This window comes from Lipotes vexillifer, unplaced genomic scaffold (assembly GCF_000442215.2).
Source record: "Lipotes vexillifer unplaced genomic scaffold, Lipotes_vexillifer_v1.1 scaffold575, whole genome shotgun sequence".
In the NCBI taxonomy this organism is placed as follows: domain Eukaryota; kingdom Metazoa; phylum Chordata; class Mammalia; order Artiodactyla; family Lipotidae; genus Lipotes; species Lipotes vexillifer.
The window spans coordinates 487,555-511,657 of NW_006780198.1; the positions used below are offsets into that span (position 1 = coordinate 487,555).

The 24,103-nt window shown below is 54.6% G+C and overlaps 1 protein-coding gene across 1 annotated transcript in view; it reads right to left on the minus strand.

Annotated features, from left to right (window-relative positions):
- Positions 1–24,103, minus strand: part of NPHP4 (nephrocystin 4) — a 129,225-nt gene that overhangs the window by 6,670 nt on the left and 98,452 nt on the right. The window contains exons 16-22 of the mRNA XM_007453275.1: positions 16,553–16,713; positions 13,401–13,581; positions 10,739–10,864; positions 7,935–8,143; positions 3,748–3,974; positions 3,436–3,622; positions 2,534–2,617 (exon numbers count right to left, since the gene is read on the minus strand). Coding sequence (XP_007453337.1) covers positions 2,534–2,617; positions 3,436–3,622; positions 3,748–3,974; positions 7,935–8,143; positions 10,739–10,864; positions 13,401–13,581; positions 16,553–16,713 — 1,175 coding nt within the window. The remainder of the gene's footprint in view (positions 1–2,533; positions 2,618–3,435; positions 3,623–3,747; positions 3,975–7,934; positions 8,144–10,738; positions 10,865–13,400; positions 13,582–16,552; positions 16,714–24,103) is intronic.

The following is a 24,103-nucleotide window of genomic DNA, read 5'->3' on the forward strand; positions in this document are numbered from 1 at the left end:
CCCCCCCCCCCACCGGTAACCATAAGTTCCTTCTCTATGTCTGTGAGTCTGTTTCTGTTTTGTAAATAAGTTCATTTGTATCATTATTTAAAGATTCTGCATATAAGCGTTATCATATGATATTGGTCTTTCTCTGTCTGACTTCACTTAGTATCATAACGTTCAGTGTATGTCATCTAATTCTCATGACAACGTCAAGAAGAAGGTGCTGTATCAGCTCGGTGCTTTGTGACCACCTAGAAGGGTGGGATAGGGAGGGTGGGGGGGAGGCGCAAGAGGGGGGAGATATGGGGATATATATATATATATATATATATATATATATGTATAGCTGATTCACTTTGTTATAAAGTAGAAACTAAAACACCACTGTAAAGCAATTATACTCCAAAAAAAAAAAAAAAAAAAAAAAAAAAAAAGAATGTCTCTGTGTATAACTGGGTCACTTTGCTGTACAGCAGAGACAGGCACGACATTGTAAATCAACCACATGTTTCAGTTTAAAAAAAAAAGAAGCATCGGCGGATATTAAAACTAGCAGCAGAAGTTGAATGAGGAGCAGGATATTTACAGAGTCTGAGTATCTCCTGACAAAATGCTTCCCCATTATTTTCTAATTATCAACTATAAAATACTTAATTAATTTTACATTGAAGGAGCCTGGCAGACACCATCTTCACCAAGTAAGAGAGTTAAATTAACATCACTGGTAATAGAGCAAATCAACATTGTGTCCCTCCCAATAAGAGGTTCTGAGAAGAACACATAAAAACGTCTATGCTTTTCCTGCCCTGAATACACGGCCTGAACCCACCGACGAGCAAACACCAGACAAACCCAGCCTAAGCGGCAGGTAGCAGAAATGACCTGTGCACTTCAAAAGTACCGAGGCCGTGAGAGGCAAGGAAAGCTAGGGCGGGACCACCAGACGCACCGTGGGACCCTGGGTGGGTGAGGGATCCAGTGTTGGGATATTTGGTAAAGTGCAAGCGGGGTCTGTGATGAGATTGTATCAGTGCCAACTTCCTGATTTCCCCGGTTCTACTGTGGTTATAGAGCGGAGTGTCCTTATTTTCAGGACACAGGAGCTCTAAGTTTCATGGAACAACGGGGAAGTTTGTCCATAACTTATTCTCAAATTGTTCAGAAAAAAATAAGGATAAATATAGATACAGAATGATAAGGCAAATATAAAATGTCAACAACTGGGAAATCTGGGTAAATAATTCATGAGAACTCTTTGCACTATTCTTTTAACTTCTGTCTAAGTTTGAGAACATTTCACAATAAAGAGCTGTTTTTAAAAAAAAAGGCACAGGCGCTGACTTGAAAGGTATGGCTGTGGCCAAAGAGAGAGGACAGTTTTACAGCTCAGTGCCTGCCACACAGCAAATATAAAATCACGAGTTCATAATAAGACACCCAAAAAACTGACCATCTTTGGATGTTCCCAGGGCACAACTCATTATTTTTACAATTGATAAATAAAGGGAAAGAACCCAACATTTATCCTGACCTTCCGGTACTGAGTATCAATATATTCAGCGTAACCAAACGGCTGATGGGGGAAAGCTCTTGTTTATAGAAGAGTCACAGCTAGTTAAGTACAAGAACAGTGAGAGGATTTCACCGTTTTCCACCTGGTGGGATAACGGATGTGGGCAGTGGACCCTTAGCGGACACGTCAGCCACCATGAACAGCCACCCGCCGTGGCCTCTGCACGTGAAGCTGTGGTTGGCCCACGGAGGCCGGCCCACGCCCTCATCTCCACAGACAGAGCATCGAGGACAGCAGGCCCCAACTCCCACAAATCGACCGTGATAAGATGAGTGACCAGCATGGACTGGACCTCGGGCCGTCCTGAGGATTTGTTACTAATTTGGGGGCAGTGATGTCACGTAGCCGGATTTTGTTTTTTTTTTTTAAGTCCTTAAATGTTAGAGATACACGCTGAATAAGATATCTGGGATTTGTTTTAAAACTCCAAACTCATGTAAGGAAAAACGTATTAACCTCTCTGATTTAATTTATAGCCCTAAATAAAGAGTCGACATATCCCTTAGACAAAGGCAAAGCTGCGGCTCCACATTTAAATAAAACACAGCAAATCTCCCCTGAGGATGGGGCTGTGGACACAGGGCTGCCAGGTCCTCAGTCTGCGACTGCACCGAAATCTGTCCCGGGGGGGCGGGGCGGGGGGCGGGCAGAGGGTAAAAGTGTTTCTCTTTTTACTTTCAACCTCCTATAAAAGGCATCTGTCTACCAAACAAACAAACAACAACAAGAAAACTTCAGAAATTCCTACAAAATGACAGCGTCCCAACCTCCCCTAAGGACATCCCATTGGCAGGCAGGGGGCTGAAAAGTGTGCCCTGCAAACAAGCCGCCCCTGAGGTGGCAATGGGACTCAGTCCTATTTACCATTAGTAACAAACAGCAGAACCCATGACGCGCTTCACCCGGTCCTCTCACAAGACCCCGGGCTGGCACTGCAAGACCTCGGAACACCGGATGGGCGGTCTGCCCCCCTACCTTGGCATGTTTCGTGGGCATCGTGCTGGACTTACGAGGTGACCCAGCGTCTGTGTCCTTCTCGAGTCTCAGCTCAGCAGAGGCCTGCGAGAAACCAGGGAGCCCCCAGGTCATGAGATGGAGGCCCAGGGCGACAGGCACTTCTTTACCAGTGGGACCTCCACCTGTAGGAACGGCTGCCGCCCTGGGCCCAGGGCGCCGGGGTCTCGTTTACGCTCAGAGTGAACCCCAGGCGCTTGCTGTTATTAACCGGTCCACAGCCCCAAAGAGGAAGCGGAGGCCGTGTGAGCTGTGAGGGTGGGGGTCAGGTCCCGTAACCCAGCTCCACCCGAAGCCAGAGGTCTGACACCTTCATCACGTTCCTGATGACCTCTTGCCCCAAAAGTGCATCCAAAGAGCCTGCACTGAAACCTGTGAGCCTCTCACACCCGTCTCAGTGATGACCACTGCCCTACAGAGCTGACCTCACAAGGTCAGGAAGAAATGCGCACGCCGCGTCCGCCCTACCAAAGCACGTGCTCGCTCGCACCCTGACGTGAAACCCCCGAGTCTCTGCGGTTCACGTCGGCGAGCAAACGCTACGTGAGAAACGGGCAAACAGCAGTAACTGGGGAGTTCAGAAAACACTAGCTCTTCTGAGGTTTAAGAACGGCTCTTTTACCAATTTAGCAAAGAGACTGAAGAGGAGGTGGTCCAGCCTCTCCTGAGCCCAGGTGAACCACGGGGCCACTGGGCACAGCGTAGGTGCCAGGACGTGTGGAGGGGCAGGTGGGGCGGGGGATGGCCGAAAGCTAACCCTCCCACTGCACGGGAGGAGGGCCCCATCTCCCATGTTACTTGGCAAATGGGCTTCCCCGATGCCCAGCCAGCCCCCTCGGCACGGGAGGAATGGCCTTCCCCACCTGCGCTGAGGCCTGCGGACCCGCAGAGAAGGTCTGGAACTTGAAGGGGATGTGGACCATCTCCCGGGGGCGTAGGAAGAGCTGGGGGGCCAGGCTGCCCCGCAGGTGGAACATGTCCTCCTCCAGGGGCGTGTGCAGGCCGGCCAGCTCTTTGAAGTACCGCCACTCCCGGCCGTCCAGGATGAGGCTGGAGGGAGGGGAGACGGCGCTGGGCACAATGTCCTTCCCCATCAGTCCCAGTACCCGCGAGCGTGAAACCAGCTCGGCTTTTGGGCGGGGCTGGGGGCCCGAGGGGGCGCCCCACCCTCCCACCTGAGCTCAGCGCTGTCGATCGAGATGGTCACGGTGTGCTGCGTGTTGTCGGGGTTCCTGAGAGCGAATTCGAAGAACTCGGCGGCACCCAGCGTGGCACAGATGGTGTGCCGCGTGGTGATGGCCATGCTCAGCGCGCTGGCAATGCTCTCAGCCTTGGTGCGCTCCCGGTAGGCGGCGATGAGCTGCAGGTCCCGAGCGTGCTGGGCATGGATGCTCTGCTGGGCCTGCAGACACAGGGGCTGAAGCGGGGCCACGGTCCCGGGGTGCCCTGCTGCTTAGGGGCTGTTCTCTGGCCCCTCCCCCACCCACCCCAAACACCACATCTCCTTGGAATCACCACCCCCCCACCACCTACACGGGGTCAGTTGGGAATGGCCACCTACAGCTCCGGGGGACAAGGAATGGGGCTGCCCGTCTGCAGCACCCCGGCTTCCCTCTGCCCACAGGTGACGTACCCATGGAAGGCGGGTTCTGCCCGCATGCCCCCGAGACTCCAACCACCCACCTGGGCACAGTGGGAATTAAGAGCAGAAGCTACCAATAAAAGAGGAAAGAATGGTCCCCAAACTAAGGCGGGTGACCAGCTCACCGGCCAGGCTTCCGGTGTGACAGCGGGAGTCCTGTCTGCGAGCAGGGTCCCCAGGAGGGGCTGTGGCCGGGCCTGACTGACCGCAAGCTGGGCCAGGGTCCAGACCCAGGCACGCTGCCTTGGTGGGCTCAGCGTGGGTCCTTCATCCACCTCCTTCATCCAATGCCTTATGTTTCAATGGGCTTGGCCACCCCACATGTGTTCTAGAGGCTGGGGACAGGCTTATCTTTCTCGGGTGCCTTGCAGTGAAAAGCGAGGCCCGTCAAAGGCTGCTTTGCAAGCCCAAGGCCTAGAGGGCATGCCCACGTGCTAGGGAGGCAGCTGGGTGCTGAGGGCCTCCAAAACCAAGGAGGCCCAGGCACCTGAAGGCCTTCGGACTCTAACTCAGAAGGTGAGGACTAAATCTGCCCTCTCATTTAAATTGTTTTGGAGACTGACTTTCCAATATCCAAAACTTTGGCCTTTCCCCAGTAGGGGAAAGCTGAACCTTTAGTTTCCCCCAGGGGATTTCAAAACGGGAGGGTGGTCATGTTGACATCTGAGGCCTCCCTATGTGGGCATTTTATGATCAGAGCTTCTCGACGGAATGGAGCCTCTACCAGGCTGGGCTGGGCAGCACGGCCAGATGTAATTTAGGGTGAGAAACAGACAGAGCTCGGCTTTTCAACCTCGACTTGAGACAGCAGGTTGTTCTGACCTACCAAGGCCACAACCTGTACTGCCCACCAGTTAGAGGCCCTGGGACGAGGGCTCTAGGGGACAGGCCACATGGAGGTAGGCACAGGACTGGCCCGTCAGACTGACCACCCGGGCGGGCACCGTAACGGCCACTCCCTGGTTTTCCGCAGGCCTGGTGGGTAAACGCCACAGGGCGAGACAGTGTGGCCCCAGGGCATCAGGTGCCCACACGGCCCCTGGCCAGGTGGAAAGGCTGGAAAGAAGGATCCACCTGTGGGGTCACCTGGCATGACCCAGACTGCGTCAGGCTGCCGTTAACCGCAGGCTCAGCCTCGTACAGACGTGAGCCAATCCTCCAGCAACAGCTTTACCAATGGCTAGAGCCACCAGTGAAACAGAGCTGACGTTTTGGTCTCTTTCTGCCACAGACCTGTCTTCTTTCTTAATTCGAAACCCATGCAGGCAGAGGTGATGACACATATCGGACCGCTCAGACCCCAAGAGGCAGCAATTCGCACTGTGGTCCCGTGACAGGTCCAGGGATGGGCAGGGAGACCCGTGGGCCAAGTGCTGGCATTTCTGGAAAGTAGAGTCCTCTCTTCCATGGCACTTGGCATGTTTTGACAACACAGAACATGGGACTAGTGCCACCAATTTGCTAGCATGAGGGGCAATCCCGGAGCTGCTAGGGTGTCCCTGTAGAGGGTACGCAGAGGAGAGAGGATGCAGGGACTGACCGCTGTCTCTAGGGCAGCCGCCGTCCTGAGCACTGCACACAGGTTAAGCCGAGTGACCCTCACAGGGAGGCTGTGACTGTCCCAGGGCACCGCAGGGATTCCAAAGCAGGTGTCAGTGCCACCTGGCTCCAGGCTCACCACCTCCCCCAGGAAACCCTGAGACCCTCAGCCTCCCTCAAATCTGACCATCAGGGAGAGAAAGCTGCACGCCAGCTGCCCTCAGCCTCCCCCCCGCACAAGAGGTCACACACAGTTCCACACCCTCATCACGCGTGTGCAGGGCCAGCCGGGACACAGCTCCTGTCAACTCTCTTCCCAAGGACCCACTGATTTCATAGAACTCCCACCCCTTCTTCGAAGAAGGCTAAAAAGCTCTGGAAGGGAGAGAGACTACCGCATATCTGATACATCAAGTTACTTTCACCTCAAAATTCTCCAGGGCTACGAACCCAGGAAATCATTACAATTTAGTGGAAATTTTTCTTGTACTTGGAAATCCAATTACTTCCAAGCTCACGGCTGTATTCAAAATGAGAGTTCTGAGCTGTTGATTTCTCTATTAGGACATATCAGGGCTTCCCTGGTGGCGCAGTGGTTAAGAATCCGCCCGCCAATGAAGGGGACACGGGTTCGATCCCTGGTCCGGCAAGATCTCACATGCCGCAGAGCAACTAAGCCCGTGTGCCATACTACTGAGCCCGCGCTCCAGAGCCCGCGAGCCACAACTACTGAGCCTGTGTGCAGCAACTACTGAAGCCCGCACGCCTAGAGCCCGTGCTCCACCACAAGAGAAGCCACCGCAATGAGAAGCCCACGCACCGCAATGAAGAGTAGCCCCTGCTTTCAACTAGAGAAAGCCCGCACGCAGCAACAAAGACCCAACGCAGCCAAATTAAAAAGAACATATCAAATAAGAGGAAACTAGCCAAATTAATCATAATAACAATGATGCTAACAACAACACCGGCAGCTATCGGACTGAGTTCTTGCCGTGTGCGGGGCCCAACCACCCGGACGCGGGAACCGCTTGTGGCGTGGCGTGGCGTGGCGTGGCGTGGCGTGGCGTGGCCTGCCCCCCCCCCCGGTAACGGCTGGCGGAGCCTCAGAGGCTGCACAGGAGGGAGCAGCCTGGGTGCACCGTGGCCGGGGAGGAGGCCTGCCCCAAGCCCAGCCCACGGCCGGCCTCCCCTCAAGGCGACCTCACAGCCACAGCGCTGCTCCTCAGCCAGCAAGACTCTGCCGCCCTCTGCCGGGGACCCGCTCGCCCAGCCGGCTGTCTGGGCTCAGCGGCCACGGCTCACGGGCCCAGCCGCTCTGCGACACGTGGGATCTTCCCGGACCGGGGCACGAACCCGCGTCCCCTGCATCGGCAGGGGGGGTCTCAACCACTGCGCCACCAGGGAAGGAAGCCCCCTGAATGGTCTTTTGCCTGTTGGTTTATTTCTGTCTCCCTCCCTCCACGGCCCCCCTGAGGGTGGGTCCTTGCCCACCTCTGTGACCCGCGTCCCCTGCATCGGCAGGCGGACTCTCAACCACTGCGCCACCAGGGAAGGAAGCCCCCTGAATGGTCTTTTGCCTGTTGGTTTATTTCTGTCTCCCTCCCTCCACGGCCCCCCTGAGGGTGGGTCCTTGCCCACCTCTGTGAGCCCCAGGGGAGGGCCGGCCACTGCCTGTGTCTGCCAGGCCATGGGCACAGGCCTGGCCCCTGAGAAGGACGGCGTCTGTTCAGACACCCGCCTGCCTCAATGGAAAGGATCCTAAGGCCCCTGTGGCTTCCTTGTCCCGCAAACAGCCATTTCTTAGGGTCTTATTTAGATTTTTAGTCTAAGGTGGGAATTCTGGCAAGATCCATCACTCTGACAGCCCGTGATGTAGACGTTGTCACGGCTCTGCTCCCCAAACCTGGGAGCCCTCAGAATCCCCGTCGGAGCTTTCTTAAAAGCCTAGGCTGCAAGGACACTCCCCCCAACCAATGGAGGGGAGCCCAGGAGTCAGCTGTTATCCTAAGCGCGCCGGTAATTCTGGCCTGAAAACTTCCCTCGGTGGCTGCGAGGTCGGGTCTCATGCTCTGTAACCAGGACGCGGCAGGAAGATGAGAGAGCTCGCAGGCAAGGGGAGGGGCGGGGACGGGGCTGCTCCCGCAGTGTTCCCGAGGACCGCGGACCGGGGCCGAGTCTCACCAGCGCGCCTGGCCCGCAGCGGCCAGGCTCCGCTCCGCGCTCCCGCAGGCGCACAGCCCTCATGCGCTCCAGCTTGCGCCTGCGCACGGCGTCCCCCTCACGGCCGGCGCCCTGGGGCCGCCGCGTCCCCTGCCACGGGGGCGTGAAGAGCAGGGCGGCCAGCTCACTGTCCACGTCGGCCAGCTTCTGCGCTTGGACCACATTTTTCACTGCTGGAAGGTTCAAAGGGAGGGCCAGAGGTTAAAGGTCAGAGTTTACGTTCTCTAAGCAGCCACGGCTCCACGCCCTCCAGAGACAAGCCGCGCCGCAAGCTTTTCATAAACCCTCAGAGGCTGGTAAAGGTGGAAATGACGCACCCTGCCCTCCACGGCATCCCTCCCTTACCAACCTCTCACATAGAAGGGATTCTGTCCCAGGGCTTAGATACAAACGTATTAGTGCCCACTAGGGGGTCTGCTAGGGAAAAGGTCAGCGTTGCAAAAGCTCAGGCTCTAGGATTCCCCAGACGCCCTCGCCCAGGACCGCGCCCCTGCTCACCGCCAGCCCCCGCAGCGAGCACCCGCGATGCCCAGCACACCATCCGGGCTCTCAGGCACGCTGTCCTGTCAGGTCCTCAAACCCGCCCTGGGCGCGGGTTATCAGGAGGCCCGAGCTCAGATCAGTGAGTTGTGCCCTGAGGCCCCGGGCCAGCCGGGGCGGGTGGAGCCCAGAGCTTCTCCTCTGCACCCGGCTGCCTCTGGCTGGCTGGGCCTCTAGAGCACCATCTCCTTCGGGGGCTCTACTCGAAGCCTAGACCCACAGGACAGCTGTGTAGCCGACAAACAGAAGCCACGATAGGCCAGGCCCCGCCAGGCAGGAGAGCTATTTTCTCCCTCCCACCACTGGCTGTGCCACTGGCATGCACACGTGGCACCTGCCACGTCACAAGCTGGCGCGTGAGATTCCCGGACAATCAGTAAACCCAGCACAGGCGGCAGGTGAGAGGGAGCGCCCCAACTTAGCATCTTGTCCTTCCTTCAGGCGCCCCCAGAACCACGGGAAGTGACAGCGAGCCTGAACTCCGCCGGCTGGACCGCACTCCCTGTCCTCGAGTATCTCTGCCTCCTGCTGATGTGCTCCACGTGGCGTCGAAGCAGCTTCCCCTCACTCGCCGCCTCTTCTTCCATCACAAGTAAACGAGGTTCTTCGGGTGCCGTGAGATGGTGCAGGCGTCTCAAGCGGCCACCCCGAAAGAGCACTTTTTGTGTGTCTGGGGTCCAGCTCCAAGGGAACGGGAGCTCCAACCTGGATCGGGCTCAAGTAGCCCGAGGCCCCCGGTCCCGAGTGGAGGGGCCAGGGTGGGAGACAAGCAAGGCTTGGGGGGTGATCAACTGGCTTGTGTGTTCAGACTGCATCACCCCAACCGTGGGGGTGATGGGACCGTGTGGAACCACACTGCTGAAGCCAGAAAGCATCTTGCGAAACTCGCCACAACTTCCCGCTTCCGGAACCTGGCCCGGGGGGTGGAGACATGGCTTCTGGTGGAGTGCCCGGCCCTCTGGTTTTGACCAAAACAGGGATTGGAAGACTGATGACTCCAGAGGCTCTGGATCCCTCAGCAAACCCTCACTGTCGCAACTCCCCGCGCTGCCCAGAGGAGTCCCCGACCTGCCGGGCCCCAGGCCGTGGGTTTCACAAATCGTCTCGTACCTGTCCCTGGGGGCGGGGGGGAGATGGGAGGCACTCCCTGCTCCCTGGAGCCAGCTCTCCATCCATTCTCTTGGTGGCCAAAGGGACCAGCTGGGGATGGGGAGGCACTGGCCCCAAAGCAGGAAATCCAGATTCTAGTCCAAGTTCACGACCCTTAACCACACAACCGGCCATGTCACCTGACGTCTGTGTCTCAGTTTTTTCAACAGTAAAATGAGGAAGCTGGTCCGGGACAGACTCTCAGCCTCTGCCGGGCTCACGTGGCATGGACCCCATTGAGCATCTGAATGTACCCGGGCCGCTCTCCCGGGGAAGACGTACGAGGACCCATAAAGTTTGGGCTGGAGTTTCAGGGGACTCGTGGGATTCTGGAGACCTTCCAAGATGGCACCAAAGGCCTCCCAGTCCTGCCCCCCGCAGCTCTGGAATTCCCACCCAGGGCACAGGATCAAGACCAACAAAGTCAAGGGCCATCACCACAAGACACTCGTGGCAGTTTCCGATCCACATGAGATGACCTGCAACCTCTGGGTCTGCTCCTCAAAGGGCACCTCCCACTTTTCATTCCAATGGCAAGTATTTTACATTCAGGTCTGTGGGGTCATTTGAAAGGAGATGGAAAAACTTCCGTGTTATGCGATATTTTCACAAGCCCAGGTCTTTATCTCCCAAGCTTCTCTTCTCCCCAACATGGGGAGTTTCAAATTAGTTTTTAAAAAACAGCCTATATTTATCCCGACCTTTTCCTCCTGTCCCCTTCCCCTGGCGAGAAGCAGCTACCCGAAAACAAACGCCACTCCTAGGACTGCGATCTCCACCAAGTAACACCGGCGGCTTCCCCAGGGCCCAGCCTAGGGAGCGCTGGGCCGACGAACGTGGTGACTCGACGTGGCCTGCAGGTCACTGAGCCGGAGGCGGAGCCATGGCTCGGGCCCCCAGCTCCAGAGGGCAGGGCCCCACGACACAGGCGCACGCGTGTGCTCCTGCACACGCACACACATACACGCACGCACACACACACAGCCCCCCGCCTCTCGCTCTGCCCCACCGCCCACCCACCTCCCCGAGCACAAACCCCAGCCTCCACCCGTAGGCCCCTCGGTCTCTCCACTCACGTCTGGGAGCCCCGGGCGTGAGAAGGCCACCTCCCGAGAAGCCGGTGGCTCCGTCATTCGAGATGACCCGTGACCTGGAAGGTGGCAGTGAGCTGGGACTCCCCACTCTCCGTTCACACAAGTGACCTGAACGAAAAACACCCCCCGCCCCGCACAAGACATAAATACCAGCACAGAGTCGATGACACTCGCCCGGATCCCCGCCCACACCCAACTTTCCACTCGCAGGTTGGAGTTCGTTTTGCAGCAGAGAAATGGCGGGTGGGCAGAGGCACGTTTCCTTCGAGCTCCCTGCTCTCCAGGTCCACACCCTCCTCTGTCTGAGCAGCAGTCTGCTTTCCCACCACGAGTTGGGGCTCGAGACGCTCAGGGCAGGTCTCCGGGGGGCCCGGCCCCGGGCTCTGGGATGGTCGCAGACTCTCCGGTCAGGCCCTCGAGTGTCATGCTGTTCCAAGAAGGCCTTTGTGCCCTTCTGCAAACGTCTGTGCCCAAACACGCCTCGGGGGAGACACCCTGAGAGCCCCAGTACCTGACCATGAGCCGGGGGTCAGGGCAGCCTGCCCTCCCCAGGAAGGCCCCACGGGAGACCTGCAGATACAGTGGCAGCGGAGCTCCCAGGGGAGCCATGGTCACACGCACAGCCAGGATCACGGGGTCAAAGAAAGGAAAGGGGCTCTTGGGATCTCTAAATGATGAATGACCCCATAAAGCCTCAGATGAGGCTGGCAAAAAGACAGTGTCAGAAAGCTCGCCTGAGCCGAGAAGCCGCCAAGCACGAGGACGGCCCTCTCCCACGGGAAGAGTCACAGGAGACCTGGGCGTGGGTGACAGATGCCTGGATCCGCGGCCTCGCACTTGACCGCGGCTGTGAATGCAGAGGCGGGGCCCCATCCGGGCAGGCGCTGACCCTGCCTCTGTCACCCTGAAGGCCCGCACAGCATCACCCCACCTGCTGGCCCGCGCCTGCCACTCGCTGCAGAACCACCAGTTTTAAAAAGAAACAAAAGCCACAACACTTTTTTTTTGTTCAAGAACTGCAGAATGGACAGAGGAAAGCACAGTGCTGCCACGTCGTACAAGTGTGCTGCGCGCGGCATCGGTCCTCTGCCTCACAGCCTCCCGGGCTGGGTATCTCAGGCCCCTTCCCACGAGCTTATCTCTCTCTTGCAGGCAACGTATGAAAATGACAATTTAAGATAACGCATAATGGAGCTAATCTTTCTTCTGAAGATAAGATTTTAAAACCTGGAGTCACTGCACATTTGTGGGCTGGTGAATTAAAAATAAAAATAACCAACACAATCTTGGAAGCAGAATGCTTCTAGCAACTCCCCTCAGTCGTAGGAGCTTTTGAATAATGTCTGCTTCTCACACACAGCTCATTTATTTCTCCAGAACCTAATTGAGTTTTGCCGTTTCCATATTGTCTGTTTTCCAGGCTGCCTGGGATCCTACATTTGTAAACAAGGGAGCAGAAGCCTCAGACCTGGCTTAATGAGCTCCGCGCTCATGCCTGCTGTTCCGTCCCAGCCCCGCCTGCCCCATGCTGTCGGCACAGGTGGAAATGGCCCATGGGGCTCAAGGTCTAAAATCAGGCTGGGTTGTAAGGAATGGAAAATTCCCCAATAAAACGACAGAGAGGTTTGAGTCCAGAAACCTCAGATGGCTTAGTGTTGTCCTGCTTTCAATCCTTCCTCAGTCCCCTCGAGGGGGATGGAGTGGGCTTGTCACTAGCCCCACGAGGGCTCACACTGGCCTCTGCCCTGAGGCGGGCACAGGCAGGCATGCCCGGCCTAACGTCCCCTGTCCCATCAGGGTCCTCAGTGGAGCCCCCAGAATGTCCAGGCAGGACCATCCCGGCCACACCCAGCCCCAGCCCCCTGCCCACATGGAAGGAGGACTGGGGCTTTCCTCAGCGTCTCTGACGAGCAGCTCTTGGGACACCATCTGACGTAAGGTCGAGGTACTCGGCTCTGAACAAGCACGTCCCTCTGCCCCTCTGTTCCCAAGCTGTGTGGTGCGGAAGTTTAGGAACAGTTCTCTCTTCTCTCCTCCACAATGAGGCAGTGCTATGAGCTGAAACTCCAGATGAAACTCTCTCCCGAAACCAGTCATCTGATTTGAGGATCGTCACAGCGATGCCCCATGGATAGTACCAGAAATAAAACATGGGCAAGACGGAGACAGCTAATAATACCAAACCCCGACCAGAAATCAGGAACACCAAACAACTGGTGCCAGGGAAGGCTCAGTGGTCAAGGGCAGGCTTAGTGGTCAGGAGAAGCCTCAGTGGTCGAGAACAGATGCTCAGTGGTCAAGGGCAGATGCTCGGTGGTCAAGGGAAGATGCTCAGTGGTCAAGGGCAGATGCTCAGTGGTCAAGGGCAGATGCTCAGTGGTCAAGGGAAGATGCTCGGTGGTGAAGGACAGTTGTTCAGTGGTCAAGAGAAGGTGCTCAGTGGTCAAGGGCAGATGCTCGGCGGTCAAGGACAGTTGCTCAGTGGTCAAGGGCATACTTAGTAGTCAAGCTAATGACAGCTCTTCTGAATTCCTACTGAGTGCTGATGCCCACGATGTGACCACTGTCCTGAGGGGGCTCATGCCCCTAATGGGAAGAATAGTAGCCACCCAGGAACAAGGGCAAAGCTGCCAGGGACTCTTACCCACGTTAGCCAAGGTCAGGTGCAGCCGGCCCTTCACCACCGTGTGGACGTTGATGGGCTTGATGCAGCCAAACCTGGTCACGTCTCCACTCACCACCATGGTGTCCTGTTCGTGTTCTGTCGCCACAACCTCAAGCTCATGCGAGACCTGAACGGCTGGGCGCCCTTGGCGGAGGAGGTGCTGCAGAGGAGAAAGGACCGGTCAGAGGGCGGCCAAGTCAGGAGCTATCTGCTTCCGAAAACCCAAGTCCCTGCTGTCGGGTCTTTCCCCCAAATCCTTATTAACAAAGTGCATCCCGATTCACCCACTGAGCAAACCCCAGGAATACACAAGTGGGCCTGGCAGCCACCTGCGTGGAACACCCTGCACACGGAGAAAATGAGAACACGGCACAGAACAAGGGGGGATGCTGAGGAAGCCCAGCTCCGCGTCGGCGGGAGCCCCGAGGAGCCTCCACTGGGCCCCTCAGGATGAAGATGTGCCTCCAGGCAGGGGGAGGGCACGCCAGGCCCAGGCGGGACACAGGGGGCTTCAGTGTGGCAGAAAGGCGGGCAGCAGGTCCGAGGAGGGGCCGCAGGGCAGACGGAGCTGGGTCAAGAGGGTCCTTTCCGACCCCACTCTTCTCTGCTAATCAAGTTTAACCCTTCAGAACTCTCCTGAGCCCAACAGCGAGTGGGGCTGGCCGGGAGGGAGGGCTGGGCCCCTTCTCCTGGGAGGCCCGGGCACATCACCAGGCCTCTTGACTGTCACACGTAAATGGAAGCGCGGGGCCAGGTTCAGGTCCTGCTTCTGGAATTCTGACCCTGTCCCTCCAGCACTTGTCCTCTGCCTGTCTCTGGGGCGGACACGCCCAGACCAGATCCCTCCTGAGTGGGTCTGGGGCTTCCGGAGACCCTGCTTGCTCAGCAGCGCTTGTCCACATAACGCCAACACGTTCACGGGCCAGGAGCCTCGGCAGCCAGACGGGGTGAAGACCCCTGCAGACGGTGGCCAGTCAAGGCAAGGAGCGACGCCCGGCTGCCCCGGGAGCAGTGATGCCATAAAAACAGGGCATCGCGTCTCACCTAGGAAACCGCAGAGGTTTTTTTCCCCACCCTATAAAGGGTGGGAAAGCAGGCGCCTTGGTCATCTTCCGGGAAGAGCGCCGTGCCGGGCCCCTGGGCCCCCTGCCCGAGGCTCCGTATTTGTGCACACGTGACTCGGAAATGTGGCTTTGGGGTGTTCTCATTTGGGGAGAAGATGATGGAGTCAGACCTGGGCTGAAAGCCTGGTCCCAGCACGACCCGGGGCTTCGGCTCCATTGCTGGACGTGGGGATCAGGGTAGCAGTCCCAGGGCCGGGCTGAGGACACCGCATCAGAGCGGGGCTGCAACCAGGCACCAGCAGCGACCACCGTGAGACCCCAACGATGCTGGCGCTGTCACCGCTCAGGAAATGAGCTGGAGGGGTGAGCCAGCGTGACCCCAAGATGTTCCCTGCAATGTTTCCACCAGGACAAGGCGCTTAAATGTCCAACAACGGGGGACAGTGCACGAGCTGTGATGCGTCTGTAAACGCAGGAAATATCCACAGAAGGCCATGTAAGCACCTTGACAGCTCAGGACCCGGACTTACACAAATTTTCCATCTTTTCTACATAGATGTTAAAGTGAAGACTTGCTTATTTTTAGAAAGTAAAATTCCATTTTATTTAAACCAATTCTGTGTCAGTAAACCTGACAGCACTTGTTGAAGGGGCTCTTCGTGGAGGATGAGATCAAATAACCCCTCCATGGGCTTGGCTCGCCCCTCCCTCCCCTCCCCTCGCCTCGCCCCGCCCCTCCTGCCTTTCACCTCACCCCTCCCTCCCTCCTTCTATTCATCCATTCTCAGCCATGCCCTACCCACGGTGGCCTAGGACTGTGCTGGGGAGGGGTCAGTGGCCATCCCGTTCCCACCCTCCATGACATCACTGGCCAGTGTAGGAGACAGACGGGCCATATCCATGACGACCTTGGGGGTCGCTCCCATGGGGGGCCTGAGGAATGAGAACACCAGCCGACACCTGCTGAGTCCTCACCAGCTGTGACCCTGCCCCATAACTCTTTGCACACTGCCCCCCCGGCTCCCTCCACTGTCCTGAGGGCCTCAGCCCCTCAGGGAAGGGCCCCGAGCCCCGGTGGATGGGACAGTTACAGCCCGGGTCAGCCGCCAGAGGAAGGGAGGGACGGAGGAGCAGGCGGCCCCCAGAGGTTGGGGGGCATGGGGCCGGGGCCGCTGCGGTACAGGAGCCACGAGATCCTCGCGGGCCAGGGTGCTGAGAGGCAAGGGGGGACGGGACCAGATCTGCAGGCCTCAGTAACCAGCCGTGCAAGGCTCAGGAAGGGAAACCAAGGGGGCCCGTGGCTGGAGTCCAGAGGGAAATAGCTGTGTGGGATGAAGGAAAAGGGAATGAAGGTCAGAGAGATTCCAGAGCTGCAGCAATGGTGCTGTATCCTCTCCCCCGTCCACCTCAAGGCAGGGAGGAAAACTCTCGGGACAGCATGTCGGCAAGTGGATGTGGCCCAGTGCCTGGCCCAGAGGCCGCCATGTGACCCCACAATGACCCTCTGGGGTCCTGGTCACACGACAGGGAAGGTTTGGGGAGAAACCCTGGGAAGAAAATTGAATTAATGCATGGACTTCAGTTTTAGAATATGAGGAGAATGGGAGGCACAGTTAGAAAACGAATTAGCTTCCGATTCTAGTTAGAATGACAGAAGCACAATTCATGGAACTGAGAACAGGCATCAGGAAACATTTTCCCACCCCATCATTCATTCATCTTGTCCTCCGTCCCGAGGGCACACCTCTGATGGACTGGCCAGGCTCTTGGGGAACAAGCCTGATCCCGAGCTGCTCTCAGGGAACATCCATCCTCACCGTCAAGGGAGCAGAGGTGACGTCGCCTGGAGGGTCGGTTCACAGGAGGAACTGATAACTGGGCGGATGCAACCTAGCATGATTGAGCTTAGACTCTGTGAACATCCTTTCCTTTGGGGAAGGAGAGGACTTTGCAGTGTCTTGAATTTGTGACCCAAGAAGCCAGGCCCCTGGACAATGCCCAGTGCTGGGCGATGGCCCACACTGCCGGGCGACAGACCTCACAGAAAGGACCGCGGCGAAACGTTACCTTCATCTGAACGGCGGCGGATCCGACGAGAAGCAGGGAGTCTCCATCCCAGACGTCGATCTGCAGGGTCTGCGTGGCCAGGTAGCGGGCGAACCAGCACTGCTCCCCGGGTCTCAGGAATCCAGGGCCCACCAGGTACTTCAGCTGAAAGCCTGGAGACCCTGTGCAAAGAGGCCCCAAATGTGCCCAGAAGAAATTGGAATCATTTATCACCTTTACACTTGGAGGAGTTTCTGCTCTGGTCATGATGACTAATTTCTGCTTCTGTCAGCGTTACAGCTTAATAAATACATTAATCAAAACATTATAAAATATCTAAATTAACAACATGAACAGTGGTGTTCAGAAGACTACATTTCTTTCCAATGTATATGCAATAAGCTCCTCCCCAAATAAGACTGATGGTTTTTACCAAGTCCTAGTGAAACAGTCTATGCTGGATAAGGAGAGATGCCCCGACGGGGCCAGTCAGGGAGTATGACTCTGGGCGCACAGGATTTAGGGAGAAATGCTGTCTACATCTTCTGTCAAGACCGGGTGGTCACCAGATAAAGGAGATGCGGTACATATACACAGTGGAATACTACTCAGCCATAAAAAGAGAATGAAATGATGCCATTTGCAGCAACACGGATGGACCTAGAGATTATCATACTAAGTGAAGTAAGTCAGAGAAAGACAAATATCATATAATATCACTCATATGTGGAATCTAAAATATGACACCAATGAACTTATCTTCAAAACAGAAACAGACTCACAGACACAGAGAACAGGCTTTGTGGTTGTCAACGGGGACGAGGGTGGGAGAGGGCTGGAGTGGGAGTTTGGGGTCAGCAGATGCAAACTATTATATACAGAATAGATAAACAACAAGGTCCTAGTGTGTAGCACAGGGAACTACTGTCAACATCCTGTGACAAACCGTAATGGAAAAGAATATGAAAAAGACTGTATATATGTACAACTGAATCACTTTGCTGTACAGCAGCAATTGACACAACATTGTAAATCAACTCTACTCCAATAAAATTTTTTAGAAACCGGGGTATTCACACACAGGCGCATGGAGAGCTCAAATCGAGACGGAGCTCAGCACACGGTGCCTAGGCCACCCCGATGCCTCCCGCCCCCAACACGCCCAGGAGCCCCACAGAAGCACAGGCCTCTCCAAGGCCGCTCCTGGTGCCAGGCTTATCACTACGAGACAGGAGCCGGACTGCGGCCCCCGCCTTCACCTTTGCAAAGTGGCATCACCATTAATCCTAAATTGGCAAAGATGTCATTGAAGTCACAATTAGTTAAAGTGCAGGGACAGCAATGCAGGGGAAACACACTGAGAACAACATTTCTGCCCTTTCCGTCAATAACATAACAGTATTTACGTGGCCCCGCTGAGCAGAACGCTAACCCCAGGGAGGAAGGCGGACGTTTGCTCGGCAGCCCAAGCGGCCCCGGGCAGGCTGAGACCCTCGCCCCGTGGGTGCCCACACAGCGCCCTCTCCGCTGTCCTCAAGGCCAGGACAGTGTGCTCGGTGGGAGCAGTGAAGCAGGTCCGGACGGGACCCAGCTCGGCGCGCGGGGGGAGGGCCCCCGGTGGGCCCAGGGGATACAGAGCAAGGACCGGCGGGTCCCTGGCTCCCGCACCGCTAGAGCGCTGACAGAAGCGCCCTCTAGGATGGAGGGGCACCACGGGAGGGGCTGGAGTGACGTCGCACACGGCAGGCCAGGCCCCCGTGTCCCAAGTCACTGGGCCTGTGGAGGCCAAGGTCACGTGCCACCCCAGCCCCCAACGGGCAGGTCTGAGAAGTAAGCGGCCTGCGGCACCTGATCAGTCTCCCGACACCCACCCTGAGGCTGGCTCATCCAGGTGCAGTGAGGGCTGGAATGAGCTGGAATGAGGACCGGGAAATGAGGAAGGTCGAGCTCGCAGCACCGACGGCAGCGCCCACCTGCTGGGTCCCGCTGGGCTGCAAGGAAGGGGCAGCGGCAGCACCGGCCCCCGATGCAGGTCAGACCGCCGGCTCCAGGGTGCACACGGACGTGACCGTGTGGGGCGACCCCCAAATGACACCCGCAGACACCCTTGCCTGGGCGCTCTGCACACTCACCCCCAACACCTCCAGTCCCACAGAGCCTCCACCAGAACTTGCACTCACGCCTGAATGCAGTAATGTCCCAGCTGGACCCCGCGTCTTCCTCCGCAGCCAGCTCCCCCTTGCGTCACCCCAGAGTGCCGCCCGGCACCGCGTCCTGCCGACCCCCTGGCTGGGCTCTATCACCACCACATCCCGTCAGCTGCCGGGTCCCCTCAATACGACCATTAATTCACACGCGGCAAATGTCCCAGGCCCCGCGTGGGGTCGTGTGGCAGAACAGGATGGACAGGGTCCCTGCCCTGATGGAGCTCACGGTCTTGGGGGGACACTTTGAGCCCAGAGCTGACAGTGTGCTGAGTGTCGCACACGGGGGCCATCCTGGTCTGGGCACAGTCCAAGGCCCCTCATGCTGGACCCTCCCAATTCCTCCCCACTGTAGGCTCGGACCCCTTTGCTCCTGTCTGGCTAAGACAACTGACTCCTCAGTGGCCTTCCCTGAGGTCCAGGCCCCCCACAGTCCATCCCATGGCACTGCCAAAGCATCCACAAAAGGAATCCTGCGTCGTCTCCATCCCACTCAAAAACCTGCAGTGGCGCTGACCACTGACTCCTGGGGGTAGTGGTACCACCCCATAGGGTCTTCCCAGGCTCCCCGGCTTACCGCCCTCACCCCTTCACAGACGCCACCCAGCCCAGCTGGGGTCCCTGATGCACCTCAGTCCTTCCCCACCACCACGGCCAGATCTGGCAGATGCTCTGCCTCCAGCTGGACGGTCCTCCCCCACTCCTCTTCTCAATCTCCACCCCTCCTTCATGACAAACACCTCCTGCTCCGTGAAGGCAGCCACGACTCCTCTGATGACAAACACTTTAAAACACTACAGTCTACAACACATGATGAATGCTTAACAGCTTGGAGTACCTATGCACCAAATAACAGAGCAGAAATCCGGAGATGTAAGAAGAAACAGATGAAAACACAATGACAGTGGAGACCAAACAACCGTTTTCCTTTCAAGGCAGGTCAAGTGGACCATAAATAAGTAAGGATACAGAAGACCAGACCAGCTAATCCATAAGGCAGAGTGTATGCATACACATACAACATGGTACCCCAATAACAGAGAATATATCTTTTCAAGTATATTTGGAACATTAATAAAAATTTACTGTCTATTCCACCACAAAGAAAACCTAAATACGCTCCTTAAAGTAGAGATATTACAAATAATATTCTCTGATCACAATCCAACAAACTAGAAATTGGAAAAAGTTTTTCAAAACAATTCACTTATTCTTAAATAATTCTGTGTCAAATGGAAAACACGATCACAACAGATTTTTTTAGAATAATGATAATGAAAATACTACTTATCAGAATCACCAAAACATAAAGCAATAATCAAAGGAAAATTCATAGCCTTCAATACTTTATATCCACAAGAACAAAAGAATTAAAATAAATGAATTAAGCAACTCAAACAAATTAGGAAAATAACAATAGAGAACACCAAAAAGAAAGCAGAAGGGGGTGTAATAATAAAGGGAAATGCAAAATCTAATTGATTAAAAAACAAGAAAATAGCAAAACCTATTTAAGGTACACTTGTGTGCCTTCAGAAGACAGGGAAGCAGAAATGAGCAGATGGGAAGACATCCCCGTTCCTGGGCAGGTCCCCTCCTGTCCTTCAAGAGCAGTTCCCCTCTCGTTCATCTATGAACTTCTCCAGAACCCCAGATAGAGCCTAACAAGTTCACATAGAAAACTAAACCAGCAAGAATGCCTGGAGAATGGTGCAAAACAGAATAGCATAACACCTCTGATCAAAGAGCGCGACCTTCGTGTGTAGACAGACAGTCTCATGAAGAGTCTGGTGAACTACAGCCCACAGGCCAACCCAGCTGTGAGCTAAGAATGGCTCTTACATTTTCTAAGGGTTGTGAAAAACAAAAGTCAGAAAAAGAAGAAAATGATTACACAGAGATCATATGTGAACCCAGAAAGTCTAAAATATTTATGATCTGGCCCTTAACAGAAATCCGTTTGCCAACCTCTAGTCTAATGGAACAAGCAAGAAAATCCAGAATTACACCCAAGTAATAAAAAAAAGTTTGCTATATGATAAGGGTGGCTCTCAAGTCACTGGGGAAAAAGACGAACGTTTTAATAAATAGTACTGGGGCAACTGGATAGACTGGGGCAACTGGATAGACATTTGGAAAAAGATAAAACTGATCCATGTCTGCCATCACACAGCAGGATAAACTACATAGAGATCAGAAATCTAAATGTAAAAAATGAAACCTGTAAATCCTAGAAGAAACCATGCACGAATCTCTTGCTGAGCTAGGGGAGGAGAAAGCCTTTGCATCTATGACTCAAGAATCTAGAAGCAATAAAAGACTGACACATCAGACTACACGAAAGTAACACCTTTACATAGCAAAACCCATCATAAGCAAAGCAAAAAGACAAACGACAAAGTAGGAAGCATATTTGCAATGTATATCACAGGCAACAGCTAATCTTCCTAATACAGTTCCCAAAACAGAGGACAAAATAGATGAAAAATCTGATAGAGAAATGGAAAAAGACAGGAATAGAAGTTTGCAGACAAAGACAAAAGATGCTCAACTTCACTCATTACAAGAGAAATGCACATTAAAACTTCACTAAGATCTATCTCACATCAATCAGAATGTAACAACCTATTTTGTGGAGGAGGCCAAAAGATCTCAGGCTAACAGAGAGGAGGTGGTGCTGTCTATCAACACCACTGAAGCCTTTTATCCTATAATCCCACTGCCAGCAATCTGCCCTAAAACATACCTCCATACACAGAAAACATGAGAAACACAAGGTTACTCATTGCTGCATTACCTGAAACAGCAGAACCCTGGAAAGACCCAAACCTCCATCAGTAGCATGATGGTTAAATAAACCACAGAACGTGCACCCAATGTAGGACGATGTCGCTGTAAAAACAATGCAGACGGTTTCCACATGGAGTGGAACTCAGGATGGAAAGTTAACTGAAAATAGCACAGTGAAAAAGTGTATTTGGTATGCCACCTACTGAATAAGAAAAACCAAAAGATAAAAACGTAAATATTTGCTTAAGCCAGAAACTAGAAACCTGGTCACCCCTAGGCCGGTGAGCAGGTGGGGACTGTCTAGAGGGGTGAGGGTCGAAGGGAGCCTTGAGTGCTCATTCAACTACGGTTTTATGTTTGGGGCCACGTATATATTCCAATCAAAAAGGAAAGAAGGCAGGGACTTCCCTGGTGGCGCAGTGGTTGAGAGTCCGCCTGCCGATGGAGGGAACACGGGTTCATGTCCCGGTTCGGGAAGATCCCACATGCCGCAGAGCGGCTGGGCCCGTGAGCCATGGCCGCTGAGCCTGCGCGTCCGGAGCCTGTGCTCCACAACGGGAGAGGCCACAACAGTGAGAGGCGCGTGTACCGCAAAAAAAAAAAAGGAAAGGCGGCAAATATGAAATTGAAAACAAACTGAAACCAACAAATTCGACTGAACATCAAATAGGCAACATAACTCCATAGAGAAAAGAATGAACACAAGGGCTTTGGGCCACACTCACTCAACTCTACATCCTCGGTGGGACACAGCCCAAGACCAGAAGAACACAAAGAAATCTGAACTGTTGTCAGCCATGTAACGTTAGTATTCAAACCAGCAGTATAATTTTGAAAATACATTGTGTAAATTACAAGGGAAAGTAAATAAGTAAATATATTATCAGGAAACACGATTTTCGGTTTAAGAGGAAAGAGATACAAATAAAATATTTTAGGGAAAACCCTCTAAATTTAAACTAGAAATATCAAGGTGAACTCATGTTTTAATATACATGCCCCAGCTCTGCCCAGGGAAAGGCCTAGAAGCAGTTGAGACCCCGATCAAAAGTGCCCGTATTGATGGGCTTCCCTCGTGGCGCAGTGGTTGAGAGTCCGCCTGCCGATGCAGGGGACATGGGTTCGTACCCCGGTCCGGGAAGATCCCACATGCCGCGGAGCGGCTGGGCCCGTGAGCCATGGCCGCTGAGCCTGTGCGTCCAGAGCCTGTGCTCTGCAGTGGGAGAGGCCACAGCAGTGAGAGGATCTTTAGAAAGCACTCCCAGTGGGGGGCCAGGCTCCCGGGAGAAACAGGTAACTGGATCTGAGGCAGAAAAAGCACAAGGCGAGCCTGGACACCTTTGCTCCAGAAAGGGAGGAACTGCCCAAAGTCCAACCAGAGCGTGTCAACAGACTCAGGCCAACCCAAAGGGCTACAGCTGGCCAAAGACAAAACAAAGAGCTAGGATACACAAAACCTGAACTGTCACTATTAGAGTAACTATTACAGTAAGTTCTTACTCTGAAAATTAGAAATTAAAGGGAAAGTATTTAACATTTGTTCTGCCTTTTTTGGAGAACATATATGTAGTTCACTCCTGGTTGATGAGAGAAAGTCTCTTTATAGATGAATGCCTGCTCATAAAGGGAGACCAAATGATAGCATTAGAAGAATTACCATCTTGAAAGCTCCATTTAAATAGCTGATCCAGGCAAAGCACAGCCAAGGATGTTAGGACAGTAGGTGAAGGGCTGTAGGGGTCGGATATTCACACGAAGCCCCAGAACAGCCCCAAGAAGTCTTCCAACTGCAAAGGGGGAAGCGCCTACCTCTTCCCGCTGGAGACACCTGGGGCGGGTGCCCCTACCAAGTGCTCACACTGGCACCCACACGGTGACACGGCCTGACCTTGGCGCCTCCGATGGGATGCACGGGCAGCACGCGGCCTCAACAATGAAGAGTTCACACCAAATCCAGGATGAGACTGAGCCCTCAGCCCTTCCCCCAGTGGACGAGAAATACTGAAGATGAACGAGGTAGACAACCTCGTGAGGAAACGATCAGACACACGGAATGTGGGACATTCTACAACTCGCTCAGTCTCTTCAAACAGGCACCAACACTGGACAAAGAATGCAGGGGACAAGTCTCAATGAAAAGAGACTGAACACATGATTACAGGTAATACCTGGGCCTGGACTGGATGTCAGAGCAAAAAACAGCTATAACAGACATATGAGGGGAAATGGGAAAACCTGACTATGAAATTCTTATAATCTTAAGTATGATAACAGAATTGTGTATATAGAAAAGGACGTCCTTATTTTTTTTATAAATTTATTATTTATATTTTATTTTTGGCCGTGTTGGGTCCTCGTTGCCGCGCACAGGCTTTTCTCTAGTTGCGGTGAGCGGGGGCTACTCCTTGTTGCGGTGCGCGGGCTTCTCATTGCGGTGGCTTCTCTTGTTGCAGAGCACGGGCTCTAGGTGCACAGGCTTCAGTAGTTGTGGCACGCGGGCTCAGTAGCTGTGGCTTGCGGGCTCTAGAGCGCAGGCTCAGTAGTTGTGCCGCACGGGCTTAGTTGCTCCGCGGCATGT